We start from the raw sequence: 17,162 nt of genomic DNA on the forward strand, positions 1-17,162 counted from the left end.
TTTCCGATATTGAAGCCTGGTGGGTCATATGGAATTGTTTTAGGCTACGGAAATTTAAATGCACATACAAACCCTTGCATCCTGTACAAAATGTTTGTAGTGCTGGGTGAATGACTAACTTAGTGAAGAAAAAGTATAAAATGACTTTGGGTTTATCTAATGGTTCTTTAGACAAAATATAGTGCCTGAAACCCACAGTCTAATTGCTTTCTCATTTAGTGGTTTTTAGTGTACTCATACAGTGTTTGCAAGGGGCGCATAACAATAGCCCTGGGCTTTTGGCAGCAATAATCAGTCTTACAAGATCTTCAGGTGTTATCATATATCAGTGATATACACATTAGAGATGATGATTTGACTTCACTGATTAGGGTGTACAGTGTAAGGACTCTTTTGAGCTAACATTGCATATTTGAATTTGATTTTTCTTGGATATGAATTATCCAGTGCTTTTATAGGGCTTGGCACCTGACTTCCTACAGAAGGGTGCTACTTTACAAACACTGAACACGCTGAAAAAGTTACAGCTTACTTGCCATATTATGCTGCGTAAGTGAAGTATGATTTATTGACATTCAGGTTTTCTGAAAAACATTGGACAAAAATACACACATCTATCTTACATGAATTGCATGAAGACAAGTTTTATACTAATATTTTACAGGTTCAAGATAATAAAACAAACCTAGTAATTATGGCTGCTGAAAGTACTCCTGACTGCACATACGTAGTTTACAGTGAAGAACTGACAACACCCACAACATACAGTTCAGCATTAATGTTAACATAAGTGAGAATGACATCTATTCAACCAAGCAACAATGTCGAGAGAATATGGCATTCTACTTTGGAGGAGAATTATTGAATGCAATCACTACAAGTTGGACTCTTTGCAAGCTTCAGACTTTATCAGGTAAGACCTTGTTTGGCACATGAACTGCATATAACATATGTAAGTCACCCGCATAGCAGGCTTTAAGAGCCCTACGGCTGGGTGCATTATAGTACATGTGAGGACACACCTACATGAGCAGATATGCCCCTGTGATGTCTAGTTCCATTACTAGATATTGCAAGTGATCAGGCAGCCATCTTAAAGACATGTACTGGGCACTGGTCATTACGAGTGGCCAGCTATATTATGGCTGCATGGGAACAAATAGTGTTTGGTATCAAACACCTTGTCTTAATAAGTCCATACTAATGCCAGTATTGGTTTTATTATGACATGCACCTTAGAGGTGCCCCTGAAAACCTGCTAGTCCCTTAGTGTGTTGGCTGACTGGTATTGATCAGCCTGCCACTATAGACAAGTTTCTGACCCTCTGTAGGTGAGAGCCCCCACTCTCATAGGCCAGAAACAATGCCTGCTCCAGAGGAAGGTGATAACACCTCCTCTAGGAGGATGGCTGGCTATTTAGTATATTAGAGCCAGGGGCTTCAAACCCAGTGCTGCCTTTGATATGCAAATCTGGCCTTCCCCAGTCCTGGGGAATGCCACGTCCTGCCCTGAGGCCCATTTTGCACCAGAGCAAGCAGGAAATTAGTTAGGGATTTAGGAGGTGTGTTTCACTTCCAGTCTAGTCACACCCCTAAGGTGGGCTACCTGAAGTGAACATTCGAGGGAGGGTTCCACCATCTTGTTTTGAGTGGAACTAGGAATTGTTGGTCAGGATAATTCTCACTGTCCCCAGGAAGTGGTCATCTAGGTGCTGTAGTCACTCCAGAGTAAGTAGCCCATTGGCTTCTACCCTACACTCCCCTAAATGGCCCTTAATTCAGTATTTAGGGGTCCCGCTGACACCAGGAATTCAGATACAATTACTGGGAACGAAGGAGGACACACAGAGTAGTCACCTCGAGATTTAAGGCCTTCGCCAACACTTGGTGCCAAACCTTGCCCTGCTGCTGAAACCTTAACAATGCCACCAACCTGACTCGTCCAAAAGCTGTGCATCCTCCCAAAACTGTGGAGGACTTTCTGACACTTCACAACCAAGCTGCATCTCTTTCTTGGGGTGAAGGAGCCATACCCCTGAATATGCAGGTCAGCCCCGTCTGTCTGCCAGGTTTTGAGGCGCTATACCCTCCATGAGTCCTCCTGCACCAATACCCTGACTACCGGGAATTTGCGCTTACCAAGGCCTGTTTGTGTCCAGTCCGGACACCAATGCCGTCAAAACTTACCTTCACTTTGAGGGACTTCATGGCAGACCCGCTCCACGTCCAGACCGAGCTGACTGTTGGAGCCTTCAATGCTAAGTGGCCAGCTAGCTAGCACCTCTGCACCCAAGCCCCCCTGCCCGGGTTTATGACTTGTGCCTGCATCCCCTTGCCCTAGGAGCCTCCAGGAGCAGAGCCTCACATTGGGTTCTGCTGGACTTGTCTCTGAGTCTCCCATGCAGACTTTTTTGTCTGACGGGTCCCTTTAAACTTTGCCATTGTAGTGTTTGAGGCTACCAATGTGACCAGCACCTGGACACACCAGGGCAAGTAAACCTGAACTGCTGGTGGTACTTTGGACCTTGCTTGCCACTACCCCCCCCCCCCACCCCGGGGGCACCTTAAGTTTTAAAGGAGATTCCCCCACCCACCCAAAAGCACTTTAAGTCCTAAAGGAGAAACACACACACACAACCATTTTCAAGTAACCTTATACACGCCTCAAATCTGACAGTTCTATATTTTCTTGATATTTCTTTAAAAATTCAATAACAGTTAAAGTAATTACCTAGTAAAGTTGATCTTGATGTTAAAATATATATAAAAACCTGTTATTTATCTATTTATCTTAAATTATCTCCGATCTCTCATTGAGTGTGTGTCTTATTTATTGACTCTGTGTATGCAACAAATCCTTAACACTGCACTCTGATAACCCTAAGCTGCTCGATCACACTACCACAAATAGAGAATTTGGGATTATTAAAGTAATCCCCTGTAAACCAATAACGGTCGTCTGGACTATCTGCTTGGTGTACCCCTACACTTGGTACACTACATAGATAGCGAACTTCCTACATTATTCTGTTTCCAATTGCGGGAATTAGAAAATTAACTAATATGATTGTTTCCTACCTTCATTTATCATAGCACATACAGGGAGTGCAGAATTATTAGGCAAGTTGTATTTTTGAGGATTAATTTTATTATTGAACAACAACCATGTTCTCAATGAACCCAAAAAACTCATTAATATCAAAACTGAATATTTTTGGAAGTAGTTTTTAGTTTGTTTTTAGTTTTAGCTATGTTAGGGGGATATCTGTGTGTGCAGGTGACTATCACTGTGCATAATTATTAGGCAACTTAACAAAAAAATATATATACCCATTTCTATTATTTATCATTACCAGTGAAACCAATATAACATCTCAACATTCACAAATATACATTTCTGACATTCAAAAACAAAACAAAAACAAATCAGTGACCAATATAGCCACCTTTCTTTGCAAGGACACTCAAAAGCCTGCCATCCATGGATTCTGTCAGTGTTTTGATCTGTTCACCATCAACATTGCGTGCAGCAGCAACCACAGCCTCCCAGACACTGTTCAGAGAGGTGTACTGTTTTCCCTCCTTGTAAATCTCACATTTGATGATGGACCACAGGTTCTCAATGGGGTTCAGATCAGGTGAACAAGGAGGCCATGTCATTAGATTTCCTTCTTTTATACCCTTTCTTGCCAGCCACGCTGTGGAGTACTTGGACGCGTGTGATGGAGCATTGTCCTGCATGAAAATCATGTTTTTCTTGAAGGATGCAGACTTCTTCCTGTACCACTGCTTGAAGAAGGTGTCTTCCAGGAACTGGCAGTAGGACTGGGAGTTGAGCTTGACTCCATCCTCAACCCGAAAAGGCCCCACAAGCTCATCTTTGATGATACCAGCCAAAACCAGTACTCCACCTCCACCTTGCTGGCATCTGAGTCGGACTGGAGCTCTCTGCCCTTTACCAATCCAGCCACGGGCCCATCCATCTGGCCCATCAAGACTCACTCTCATTTCATCAGTCCATAAAACCTTAGAAAAATCAGTCTTGAGATATTTCTTGGCCCAGTCTTGACGTTTCAGCTTGTGTGTCTTGTTCAGTGGTGGTCGTCTTTCAGCCTTTCTTACCTTGGCCATGTCTCTGAGTATTGCACACCTTGTGCTTTTGGGCACTCCAGTGATGTTGCAGCTCTGAAATATGGCCAAACTGGTGGCAAGTGGCATCGTTGCAGCTGCACGCTTGACTTTTCTCAGTTCATGGGCAGTTATTTTGCGCCTTGGTTTTTCCACACGCTTCTTGCGACCCTGTTGACTATTTTGAATGAAACGCTTGATTGTTCGATGATCACGCTTCAGAAGCTTTGCAATTTTAAGAGTGCTGCATCCCTCTGCAAGATATCTCACTATTTTTAACTTTTCTGAGCCTGTCAAGTCCTTCTTTTGACCCATTTTGCCAAAGGAAAGGAAGTTGCCTAATAATTATGCACACCTGATATAGGGTGTTGATGTCATTAGCCCACACCCCTTCTCATTACAGAGATGCACATCACCTAATATGCTTAATTAGTAGTAGGCTTTCGAGCCTATACAGCTTGGAGTAAGACAACATGCATAAAGAGGATGATGTGGTCAAAATACTCATTTGCCTAATAATTCTGCACTCCCTGTATAGTTTCATGTTTATGTGCAGATATATTCTGCGCCTATACCTCTATCATCCTTTTAGGGGTGTCATCATCATTATGTCTTTACTTATGGGTTTTTCCTTTATTGAGTGTCACGTCTTTAATATCATGTGCTAGTCAATCAAAAGTGAATATGTGTGTGTTATAATGGACATATAGTTTATTCTGTTCTGCATGTTTTGCAACTTGTAGTTACTGATTTGACTAGAGGCTCCGTTTTCAACTGATTCAGAATTCGTGCATACTTACAATGGAGATCTAATGTTGCTGTCATCTAAAAGGTACTAATTAGTCTTTAATTTCTTGTAGAACATTTGTTGAAGTCAAGTATTCCAGACCGTACTCGAGACTTGGAGCTCTGTGGTAAATGTGAAACATTGGGGTTAAACTATTTATTTTATATTTCCAGATATGTACTCATCAGCAAGCCTCCTGAATGGTCTGATGGATTACGACAGAAATTTCTGGAAGGCTTTGATGTCTTTTTGGAATTGTTGAAATGTATGCAGGTATGTAGAATAGTAAATAACTAAATATTATTCAAAAGCATCTAAAAGCAAATATTTGGTATTGAGACAGGGCCGTGAAAACTACTGGTTGTCCATACTTGATAAAGGTAGCTTGATCTTTTGTTTTTGCAAATCTGTGAATATTTTATAGAGCGTCTATATTGCACAAACGGGCAAAGATGTTAGACGTAAAAAGCTAGTCAACTTTTAATATATCATTATGTGAAGATAGGAATTACTTCTCTTGATATAAAAAGTTGATCATGCTCATTATGTTTTTTGCCATCGCAAGAGGCGTTTGGTCTGATAGTTTTGCATCAGTACAAATTATATCTAGCATTTTAGGGAAATCGTATAGTTAAGGGCCTGCAGGTATGAGGGACTTTCTGAGGGACTATGCAGGCAAGCATGGGGCTCAAATGATACCCTTTTAATTATGTTTTCCCCTTGCAGCTTGTGTTTGAAGGAATTGTCCGGGTTGGCCTGGATGTCTTTCTAGACCTTCTGCACATTATCATAGATGAACTTTTCAAAGTTTTCGTGTTTTATTTTAGATTTGTCTGGGATTGCTGTTTAAGGGCATTTTTTCTCAGTTTTTTCTGTGATTCATGTTAAATAATTAATTGATCTAGTTGCCCTTTAGCGCAGAACTTTTCTATGGGTGTGGGTTTGCTCATGAGCAGAGACTTCGTAGGCCGGATATGCAGTCAAGCCCTGAACTCCTGAGTAATTTTGATGTGGTATGCATGTAGGGTTTACACTGCAATTGCACTCTTGCAATCTGTTATCAAAACTCTAGGAGGATTTGAGACGTGTGTGTGTGTGTGTGTGTGTGTGTGTGTATGTGTGTGTGTGTGTGTGTGTATATATATATCTGTATATATATATATATATGAGTTGTATCGGCTGGGTGTATAGTACTGGATATGCAGGTCTTCTTACCCTCCACCTATCCTGAGACCACTTTGGAATTGTACATTTCCACATATACAGTTTACCATAACCATAGGCCAATTACTATCTTTCCTGTGTGATAGTGGCTGGTTGTCAAAATAGTGGAGCTATCATGTAAATTGGAATTATAGTTTGGCTGAGTTGGGCGGCCACATATTCATAGGAAGGACTGATATTTTTTTTATAAGATATGATTGGTTTCATTGTAGATCTTGTATAGAGTGCTCGAAATCTACCTCAAGTTTACAACTGTGTTCTACCTTACTGGTGAACCGGTTTCCCTGGGTCCTGTGTTTCCCTGTAACAGCATGTCCTTTGTGATTCCTAGAGACTTGGTTTTCACTCTCCATTTTCTTGTTTGGTTTTATTTGGTTTAATTGTTTGAAGCTACTACCATTGCATCTTTCAAAAATCATCTTAATTGTCCTATCCTCGTTTTTATTTCACTTTGGTGGGCCATTTGTAATATCTTTATATGGTTCATACTGTGATAACTGCATCTGGTGAAAGAGGGGTCTGTTGAGTGGTGTAAAGCATTACTGATGGTTTGTGACATATGGGATGGTGAATCATGGGATGCTTGTCACTTTTGTGTGGTGAAGGGTGAGTAGCCATTCCTGTATTAGAGAAGCAAGATGATCTTGGCAGACAAACTGAGAGAGGTTAGGTAGACTGGTAGGCAAATATCATTCTGTTACGGTAACTATAGTATAGGTAGTCATGTTCAGTCTTTTTGCCTCATTCAGCTTTACCAGGATGGGCAGTTCTGCAGCCTGGCTCTTGATTTCCCATCTTAAAAACAGTTGACACCCCCAAGCAGAATACTTATACCATAGTCTTTATGGAGCTACCTCTGACTGAATCCAGTGACATTAGGGCTGCCACTGCCATTAAATATTTCTCCTGCTACATAACCTGGCACATTGGCCTCAACTTGTACTTTTGTTGCCATACAAAACGGAATGATAGATAGGCAAATAATGATACGGTTAGAAGAGCAGAGAACAGGAATGTGTTTTATATATGTCCTTCCATGTTGTCACTTCCTCAACCTGTGGAACTGAGTCTACAGTGCTGTCATGGCAACTGTTGCTTATTCATGTAGTTCTTTGTTGTTTTCATCAGCCCACGAGACACTGGAGCATTAAGTGACCCAACATCATAACCCGTTTCAACCTCCATTTTTGACATGACTGTCATTTCATATCCCATAATAATGAGTGTCAATCCAAACCACATGAGATAAATACAATGCTATGTATGACATTTCTCATTGGTAAAGCTCCTTCATCAATTACAATGTATTTAGACAACCTTAGATCATATCAGGCATTATTTCTGTGCATTCATTTGTTTGGTTATGTACATTACACATCATTATTGTCCATTCCAGTGTCCATTATTCTTTTCTTCCAGTCCCATAACACAGCATAATAAATGACATCACCATGAAAATACGGGTGTCCATGATTTCCTATGTAGTGTAAACTGAAATGTCTTCCACACATTAATTGTTGGTTTGACAAATAAGACAGTTATATTTTGTCATCATATTCCAAACAAAGAGTTACTCCCATGATCTATTAAACCATTGCACATTACATTGAGCAGCCCGAAGCCTCTTAGCAATAAATAGTGCTAGCTCCCTTTTAAAGGAGAGATTAAAGTGTTCAGATATAATATTGGTAGATGTGCCAACAGAATGACATGGACTCAAAAGAGTTTCTATTGCACATAGATATCTGTACATTCTCATGAACAAAAAAGGGTAGTCAGAATAGATAATTCTCAAAAATGTCCTTTAAGAGAAAGTGCTAACTGCCTGGATCGAGTACTGATAAGATCATTCATAAAGTGCTGTGTGCTCCGCAGAACATTTCTGTTGCACATGCAGTCATTGCACATGCAGTCATTGCACACTCCCATGTAGAATTAGCAGACATATCCAGCCCATCCTTGTAACTTTGAGGAAAAAGTGCAACATATTTAGACAAGAACAGTACTAATACAGCAACAGACATCAACAAAGCAACGTGTACTCAAGAGAGAGTCTCTGTCTCACATGAAACCACTGCACATTCCCATAAATATAAAAGACTATCCAGGAATGGATTGTTTTCTTAAATGTCTTTGAGAGAAAGTGCAACATGCTTGGTTGTTGTGCTGACAGAATGGTTAATAAAATGCTGTGCTCCAAATAACCTTTCTATTAAATGTAAGGTCAATGCACACTCCCATGGGAACTCAGCAGACCTACCTAAAACAGCTTTTTCTCACAGCTCCCTCTATGAAGATGGTGCAGAATGTTAAAGTGCAGCCACAATATTGGGATAATCAGTAAAGTGCTTTGTGATCCAATTATTTCATACTCCCCTAGGAAATTAACAGACCTGTTAAAATGGTTAATTCTCTTTGAAAGAGGTTCAAAATATTAAAGTTCAACCCCTATAGAGGGTGATTAATTATCACAACGATCTTTCAAAGAGGGTGCAAAAAGTTGAGATCCAATACCCACAGAACAATGGAGAGGTAAGTGCTTCCTAAAATGGACACTCACTGAAGATATACATTCACCCCTTAAAATTAAATCCAATATGCTCAAACGTTATGAATAACAAACCAGAACTATAGCAAAAAGGGCAGTTGTCCAAAATATCAGTTATTGCAAAAAACATTTTTAGTAGAGCTCTAAAACAAGAGTTGAATATAGAACATGTCAGAGCATACATCAACATCAGTTGTTCATAATTTAAATTCAAATTACAGATCTACATGAAGCGCTGCATCTACAGTATGGCCCCACGGGGCGTCTGTGCCCAATGTCATAAACATTCTAGTCTCCTTTCTCCTCAGTTCCTTCTCTCTGTCAACTCCATGTGGATGAGCTTTAACGTGTTTGGTCCCATAATATCTGAATCCTTTTACGGACCACCTATGGAGGTGTTCAAAATTACTGCCCATAGTGTAGACCTTATCCCCTTTTTTGATGACTCGCATATGATTAAGAATTCTAATCTTCAGTTATTTTAACTGTGCTCCCTACATAGTGTTTGCTACAATCACACTCCAGCACATACACAACATAATCTGTGGTGAGGGTTATTCTGTCCTGGATTGTAACACTGCAACCCTCAAGTGTTATATATGATTTCTGATTCAATTGGCAGGCCTTGCAGGAGTTGCATTTAACAAAGCCCTTCATACTTTCTGATAGCCAGGCTTTCTTCTTCTTAGGATCAAAATAGCTTTGTGTTAGGATATCGCCCAAGGACTTTGTTTTCCTGGTGGTTATTAGAGGATCATCTAATTCAGGGAACAGTGACATGGGCACACCTAACGGTGTTAGTGAGTTCAGACTCAACGTCCCGGAGTGTTCCTTCGGCCAGTGAGAGTGATACAGATGGAGGGGAAGGAGGAATATAAACTCCATCTATAAGTAAGTGTACTTTTTTATAAGAGATCTGGAGGATCAAGCATGGCAATCTGGAACAGATTATGAGACGTGATCGAGGAGGAAACCTGAAGGGGTAGAAGAGGAATGGGTTCACGAGCAGAGAAGGGGCATGAAGACAAGATCTTGGGACAAGAAGGTGTAGGGGAAACCCCAGAACAGCTGACAAATGTAGTCAACATATCAGATAAAACTGTAACACCAGATATGAGGACACTTTTTAAAAAGGGATTGGTATATTGCCCAACAGACATAGGAGATGTATGTAGATCAATGATTGACTTGTATAAATTTGTGAGACGTCTGTAACCGAATAGGTTTTTTTTATTAAAAGGTCGACAGAGAGAGAAACTGGGGACATTACAGGGGAAATCTGTATACAGTGATCTGTCTGTTCATGATGTATATGATACTATGGCTCTGTTGTCAATTACAGATTACGAAGAAGCCCCAACCACTATATCAAGGGTGTTGAATGATCTTAATGTAGCACCAGATATGTATATAACCAGTGGCTTAAAGAATAAATCACCTTGGACGCCTAAATCTGTAACTGATAGCAACATTGAAGTTTTCTCTAAATTGGTGTGTGAAAATTTGGATAAATGTATGTCCAAAAGCAAAGTTAAAAAACATAGAAAGAATCCAAGCTATGGGGAACGATGGGCTTTGCAATTGTTGAAAGAAGATCACAACATAATAATCAGACAGGCAGATAAAGAGGGTAACATTGTAGTGATGAACCATTGTGATTATGATAAAGAAATGTATACTCAACTAGGGGACGACAACTGTTATGAAAAGATGAGGTGCAACCCCATTACAAGTTTGACTATTATGATCAACAACTTATTGAAATTATGGCATGAAAAATGCTTATTGGATAATGATGAATTTATGTATCTAAAGGTTGATCGCCCAAGGTTTCCTTGTTTCTGCACTTCATACGAATCTCCCTTTTCCCCCTGGGAGACCAATTGTATCTGGAATTGAGAGAATATCAGAATTTGTGGACATTTTTTTACAGTCCTTAGTGGTTAATCTTCCATCCTATATAAAGGATACTAAACACTTCTTGAGCCTGTTAAGCGGCATACAGTGGAAAACTGCCATGAATATGGCAACATTGGATGTGGTAGCACTATACACAAGTATAAAACATGAGATCGGTGCACTGGCATTAAGACATATGTTAAGTACAAGACTGGCTATTTTATTAGAACACACGGAAATGCTGTTGGAAATGATAAATCATTTTTTTCCTATTCACTAACAAATTGTTTCAACAGAAACAGGAAGTAGCGATGGGTTCCAGGTTTTCTCCCTCGCACGCAAACCCCTTTATGGGGTGGTTTGAAGAATAGTGGATCTGGGGACCGGGAGCGGCAGAATAGCGCTACATTGATGACTGTTTCATGATTTGGACAGGCAGTACTGATCAGTTGAGGGGATTCTGCGAATATTGGAACTGTAATAATGTGAATATCAGATTTACATACCAATATAGCTCAGAACACTTAGAATTTTTAAATGTGGAATTTTTTGTACAGGGGAACAAAATTGAAAGTAGACTATACTGAAAATCTACATCATGTAACTCCGTTTTACATGGAACAAGTGCGCACCCTACAAATCAAATTGAGGCAACACCATTTGGTGAGATAAGGGCAAGACGCAGTTGCAGTAAGGAGATGGACTTCTGGAAGTGTATCCAAGATATGGGTCAGCGCTTTACACTAATAGGATATTAAACACAAAATGTTAAAAAGGTCAACAGAGGGCTATCCGAACCTCGAGGCAGCAAACATTGGAGTTTCACACTGAAACACAATATAGAAGAAACAAGGATAGAATTAGAGTAGAGATGGACGACACAGAAAACTCAGTTACCTTATTAAAAATTATGAAAAAGCATTGGGGGATTCTAGTCCAAGATTCAGCATTAAAGGGCTATATTGCAAATAGATCTGAAGTGGCATTTCGGAAAGGGAGAGCCTTCTTTGTCCCAGTTATCCAAGGAACCAAACCAATATGAATTGGCTAGCTATACATAATAAGGGTTTCTTCAAATGCGGACAATGTGGAGTATGTAAATCGACATGGCATGCTAAGAAAGAATTTAAAGTGGGTGGGAGTCAGAAATATTCAATTCATACTCAAATTGACAGCAACATAACCTTTGTGGTATACATCACAGCATGTAAATGTGAGTGCATTTATATTGGAAGTAAGATTCGTCCCCTTAGTATAAGGATTGGGAAGCATTGGAGGGCAATAAGACAGGTGGATGAACATTATCCATTTGCACAACATATGAAAGTATGCAACACAATTGAGTACACAAGGAGTTTAAATTCTTTGGAACTGAACATGCAACTAAGAACCCTTGGGTGGTAATCGAGAACCATATCTTAGGAGGAGAGAGTCAATATGGATTATAAGTCTGAAAGCAGTCGAGTTTGGGCTCAACTCTGACCAAGAGTTGGAATATTTTTTGGGCAAATAGTAGGATTATTGCAATGTCTAGTTAAGAGAACTACAATATAAATATTGATTGTAATAGTTATAAAGGAATGCAATAATGTGAAATGCAATGTAAAATTAAGCACAAAGAGATGCACACACGTGTTGAATGGAGACTAAATACACAAATGGATTAGGACTAAAAAGGGTCATGTGGTTAAGTTAATGATGTGGTTGGAGCTCCACCCTGACAGAGGAATGACTTGGCAGATAGAGCCATACTTGATTTGCGAACTAAAAATTAATGTTGATAATAAATAAAATGTTAATTATGGTAGGGATTTACGGACCCATTTATTCAAGTCACTATAGAAGAGACATAAGGAATTTTAATGTGGACAGGAGAAAGATTATACTCATAACATGGGTTACATGAGATCACTTATGTACTACAAGCGATTTCCGCACTATATATGATTGTACCTGCGGGAAAGATAGACTCTATAATAAAGTGATTTCCCAGATAGTATTACTTTGTGACAACGAAACGTAAATGGGGATAACATTAAGAATACAGGCAGTATGGACGATCAAGATGACGCAGGAGGAAAGAGCTAGACTGGTTGATAGAAAGAGAAGACGATCAGTCATCTCTCTGTTATTGCGAGGGGACGTATTTAGAGAAGAGCCATGAACAGACTAATCAACAGATACAGGAAAGCGTACTCGCTACGTTGGATATGGATAAAATGATACTGGTAAGTGGCGGGAGCAATCCGTAACAGTTTGATAATCAATCATAACGTAGGTAAGGACATACATCTCAATTGGGATATATTGGTGAGTGGCAGTAGTAGTCGGTAAGAATTGGATATAATTTAGAGGTACACAATGTTTAGAAACATGTCGAGTTAACTATGAGATACGATCACGTGGGTTAAACCTAAGAACTAAATGGATATAAAATATGACGTAGACAAGGAGGGAAACCCCAATAAGGTATTTATAGCGTACTCACGCCGTAGATGAAGTTGTGTAACGATGCAACCGAGGGAGTGGAGTTCCCAGTACAGAATGGGGACTCAAATAATAGTGAAGTATATAGATTGAGAAAGGAACATGTGCCATGCTACTGATATTGGGGTAATCTGACAATCTATGGAAGGAGTGCTCGTATCTTGGACAGATAGGGGTAGTGAGTGAGGATGTCTAAAGATAGGAACGTACTATAATAGGTGCAGAAGAACTGGCTGAACATTGGGACAGACTTTAATCAATTTTACAGGACATAATTCAAGCACATAGAGAATAAGAGGTCAAGGAGAAGGGTATGTGGGCAATTTTGGTCACTACTAGGTAAGCATAATTTACACTAATAGTACTTGGTAGCTTTATAATAGGAGATTGTGTAAAATTAATAATGCAATCGCAATTCCCAAACGCTGTGGTTTTCTGCACAGTGGATATTGATTACAGCAATACACTTGGCAGCCTGACAAAATGATATGGGTGAATTGAATAAAAAGCAACAAGAAACCTTCTAACCCGAACATCAACAAGGTACTTTTCAACGGCTATAAATTGTCAGTTGGGATATAAGAACAACAAACAAGGGTGCGTAAATTAGGATCGGTTTCACATGTGCGTGCATGTTTGGACACAACCCGCCGTGACAAATGGGTGGAGATTGAGATAGAATTCACTAATTTATGTAATGACTTATAGTGGTGGGACTTAATGACACAATGGTTAAATATGGAGTTGTGCAGTATATTCACTTGGATATGCATTTTATGAAAGCTCTTTATACACTATTACATAAGGGAGACGGTTTTGACAAAAAATAGGAATGGGAGCAAAATTGGAATTGACATTATATTACTGTATATGTGTATTATTCACAGCCCTGATGAAGTCATTGGGTCCCATCCCTGGCTAAACATGTGTTGGCTGGGCTGGAGTTGAAGCTGAAGGAATAAATAAAGAAGACTACATTACAATTGTGGAATAATAGAAGACGTGTGCCTTATTTTCATATAATTGTTTCTGGAGCTTTTGACTTGCCTCAAGGTTTTTGTTGGCTTTTTCCATGTACTCAGCCATCCTGGAACATAGGCCAAGCACATAGTCCACTATGTCTTATTTGGGTTCTTTGAGAGGTCTCTCCCAGCCCTCCCTCACTAGTGGTCCTCAAACAGGGTGGCCAAACAAAGTTCGAAGGGATTAAAGCCCTCTCCCTTTTGAGATACTTCCCTACAGACAAAAAGCAGACCTGGTAAGGGGACATCCCATCTCCTTATGAGTTTGTCAGGAAGCCCCATGATCCTGCCCTTAACCGTTTTGTTGAACCTTTCAGCTAAAACATTTTTTGGGGGATGGCATGAGTTGGTGAACTTATAGGCCACACCACATTCTTTCCACATTGCTATAAGGTAAGAAGACATGAAGTTTGTACCTCTGTCTGATACCACCTACATAGGGAAACCCACCCTAGTAAAAATACTGATGAGGGCTCTGGCAACTGAAGGGGCAGTGACAGTTCTGAGGGGTATTTTCTCGGGGTACCTGGTGGCAGTATCCATTACCACCAGTATAAAGCAGTTCCCTGATGCATTTGGGGTGGTCCCTGGGGGGCAATAATTTCGACCGCCACCCTCTCAAAAGGGACTCCAAACGCGGTTAGTGGGATTAAGGTGGGGGGGGGACTTTGGTTTGCCCAACTCTCTTGCTATTTGCCTGAACGGTGACACAGGAGCTACAAAACTCCTTCACTTATTGGTGCATGCTTGGCCAGTAGAAGTGGTTCGCCAACCTACTCCACGTTTTCACCTGGCCAAGATGTCCAGCTAGGGGTATTTCATGGGCAAAGATGAGTAAGAACTCCCTGTACTGCTGAGGCACTACCACTCTCCTATTGGTACCAGGTTTGGGGTCTCTGACCTCAGTGTAAAGAAGCCTTTCCTCCCAGTAGGTCCTGTGCGAACCACTGACTTCTCCCTTTTTCTGGCCAGCAGCTTGCTGTCTGAGGCTTTCAGTAGTGGGAGAGGCCCTCTGTCCCTCACTCAGATCTTCTCTAGAGGGTCCCCAGGGGCCCAGGAGCTCTGCCTTGTAAGAACTAAGTTCCTGGGGCTCAGTTCCCGCTAGGGCTGTGAGATCTCACCGAGGAGAGTGGACCTGAGCTTGTGTTTCCTCAGACGTTGGTTTCCCAGACTTCTTGCCTTTCCTCTTGGAGGGTTGGGCCATTATTTCAGGCTTCAGCACCTCTTTTTCACCCTGGGCTCTGCTCTGTGCTCTGGTTTGTACGCACACCCACTAAGTTATTCTGAGCATGGGTGCATGGGTTTTCATCTCTACCTCAGCCCATGCTGAGGTCTCCAGATCGTTCCCCAACAGACATTCTACTGGAATTGCAGGGGACACTATCGCCTTCTTCTGATGGATACAACTACCTGTGGATTCCTCACCTCATGAATACTCCCATGGCGCCAGCATTCGACGGAAATCTTCTTACTAGTCTCTGCACGTCGACGAGGACGTCACTGTCTCGCACGCGACGCCGTCTGACGTCATACAGGCAATAAGAGGTCCTCGACGACGTGCAGACGTCAGTTCCCTTTTTTCCGTGCATTCGAAACGGTTATCTTCGAGGGAGCAACTGTTACTCTTGCGGTTACAGTGTATATCTTGCTGCGTACTCTTTCTCTGTGGAAATAATGTCGCAGAGAAAGTCTGGATTTAAGCCTTGTCGTGAGTGTGGAGGCAAGATGTCGGTGACGGATCCTCATTCCGATTGCCTTTGGTGTTTGAGCTCCGACCACGACGTCTCGACTTGTGATTCGTGTCAGCACATGAATCCGAAGGCCCTTAAAGAACGCGAGGCGAAGCTGTTTATGGCCAAGTCAAAGGAGAAGCATCACAAGAAAAAGTCTTCTCCAAGACATCGGCGTCATCGAGACTCCCGGCGCCGTAGAGAATCTCGGCGTCATTCAAGGGAGGCTCGTTCCAGGTCTCCGGATCGGCGCCGGAGGACATGGGAGGTCAGCCCCACGGTGACGCCGCATCCTTCGACGCCGTTGCTCTCTCCGGCGTCTCCAACTTCGCCTGGACAGGCGTCGGTGATTGAGGTATTGGAGCCTCAAGTGTTTTCTCCGGCGCAGACGCCGAGGCCGGCGTCGGGGTCGCCTCCGAGTCAGGCACCCCAGTATCCGGCTTTTCCCACCCCTGGAGCCGATAGTTCCGCATTCTTGAATGCGATGTATGCCATCTTCCAACAGATGGCTCCAGGGGGTGCTCCGGCTGGGCCTTTGGCCTTTTCTTTGGGTGATCCTGCGCCTCTTCGGCCGGCACCCTTTATGCCCTTTCTCCCGTTTGGGAACGTGGGCTCGGCGCCAGTGTCGGCGCCGGTGGCCGCTCCGATGGCTTCGGAGGGATTGGCCCCAGGGATTTCCATCCCGTCGACGTCGAGATTTCGGCCTGTGACTCCGGTGGGTCCATCCGTTTCATCTGCTCTTCAGTCGGCGCCGAAGTTACCTGTGGCGCCGGATGCGGCGTCGGTGGCTTCGGAAGATCGGCGCCGATCTCCGACTTCGGCGGAGGTATTGTCGACTCCGCGGATTGAGCAACGACTGCATTCAAGGAGGCGTGCTCTCCGGGTACTAGAGGAGCAGGAGTACCAACGAACCCTAGAGGAAGGAGAGCTAGAGGACTCGGGTGATGGGCTGCGTGGACTGGAGTCGGCCAGTGGGCTGGACACTTCCCCTGAGTGGGACCTTTCGTCCCCGGGGGAATATACCGAGGAAGCTGCTTCCTTTCATACAGTGGTACGGAAGGCAGCTAGTTTTTTGGACCTGCCTTTGCCGGTGGTGGAGGCGAAACAAAACCTTTTGACAGAGGTGTTGCATCCGGCCTCAGCCGCGGCGGAGCCTCTATTACCTTTTAATGACGCTCTGCTGGATCCGGTTTTAGAGGTGTGGAAGAAGCCGGCATCTTCCCCAGCAGTTCACAGAGCCGTGGCCAGGAGGTATCGGATGGCTCCAACTGATCCTGGTTTCCTATCTAGGCACCCTACGCCGGAGAGCTTGGTTGTGCAGGCCTCCTGTTCGTTCA

At 42.3% G+C, this 17,162-nt stretch overlaps 1 protein-coding gene across 3 annotated transcripts in view; it reads left to right on the forward strand.

Moving 5' to 3' along the window:
* Positions 1-17,162, forward strand: part of UBR2 (ubiquitin protein ligase E3 component n-recognin 2) — a 1,248,744-nt gene that overhangs the window by 299,111 nt on the left and 932,471 nt on the right. For all 3 annotated transcript variants that reach the window (XM_069233963.1, XM_069233965.1, XM_069233964.1), the window contains exon 13: positions 5,089-5,188. In XM_069233963.1, the coding sequence (XP_069090064.1) occupies positions 5,089-5,188 (100 nt within the window). The remainder of the gene's footprint in view (positions 1-5,088; positions 5,189-17,162) is intronic.

Source organism: Pleurodeles waltl, chromosome 5 (genome assembly GCF_031143425.1).
Source record: "Pleurodeles waltl isolate 20211129_DDA chromosome 5, aPleWal1.hap1.20221129, whole genome shotgun sequence".
Lineage (NCBI taxonomy): Eukaryota > Metazoa > Chordata > Amphibia > Caudata > Salamandridae > Pleurodeles > Pleurodeles waltl.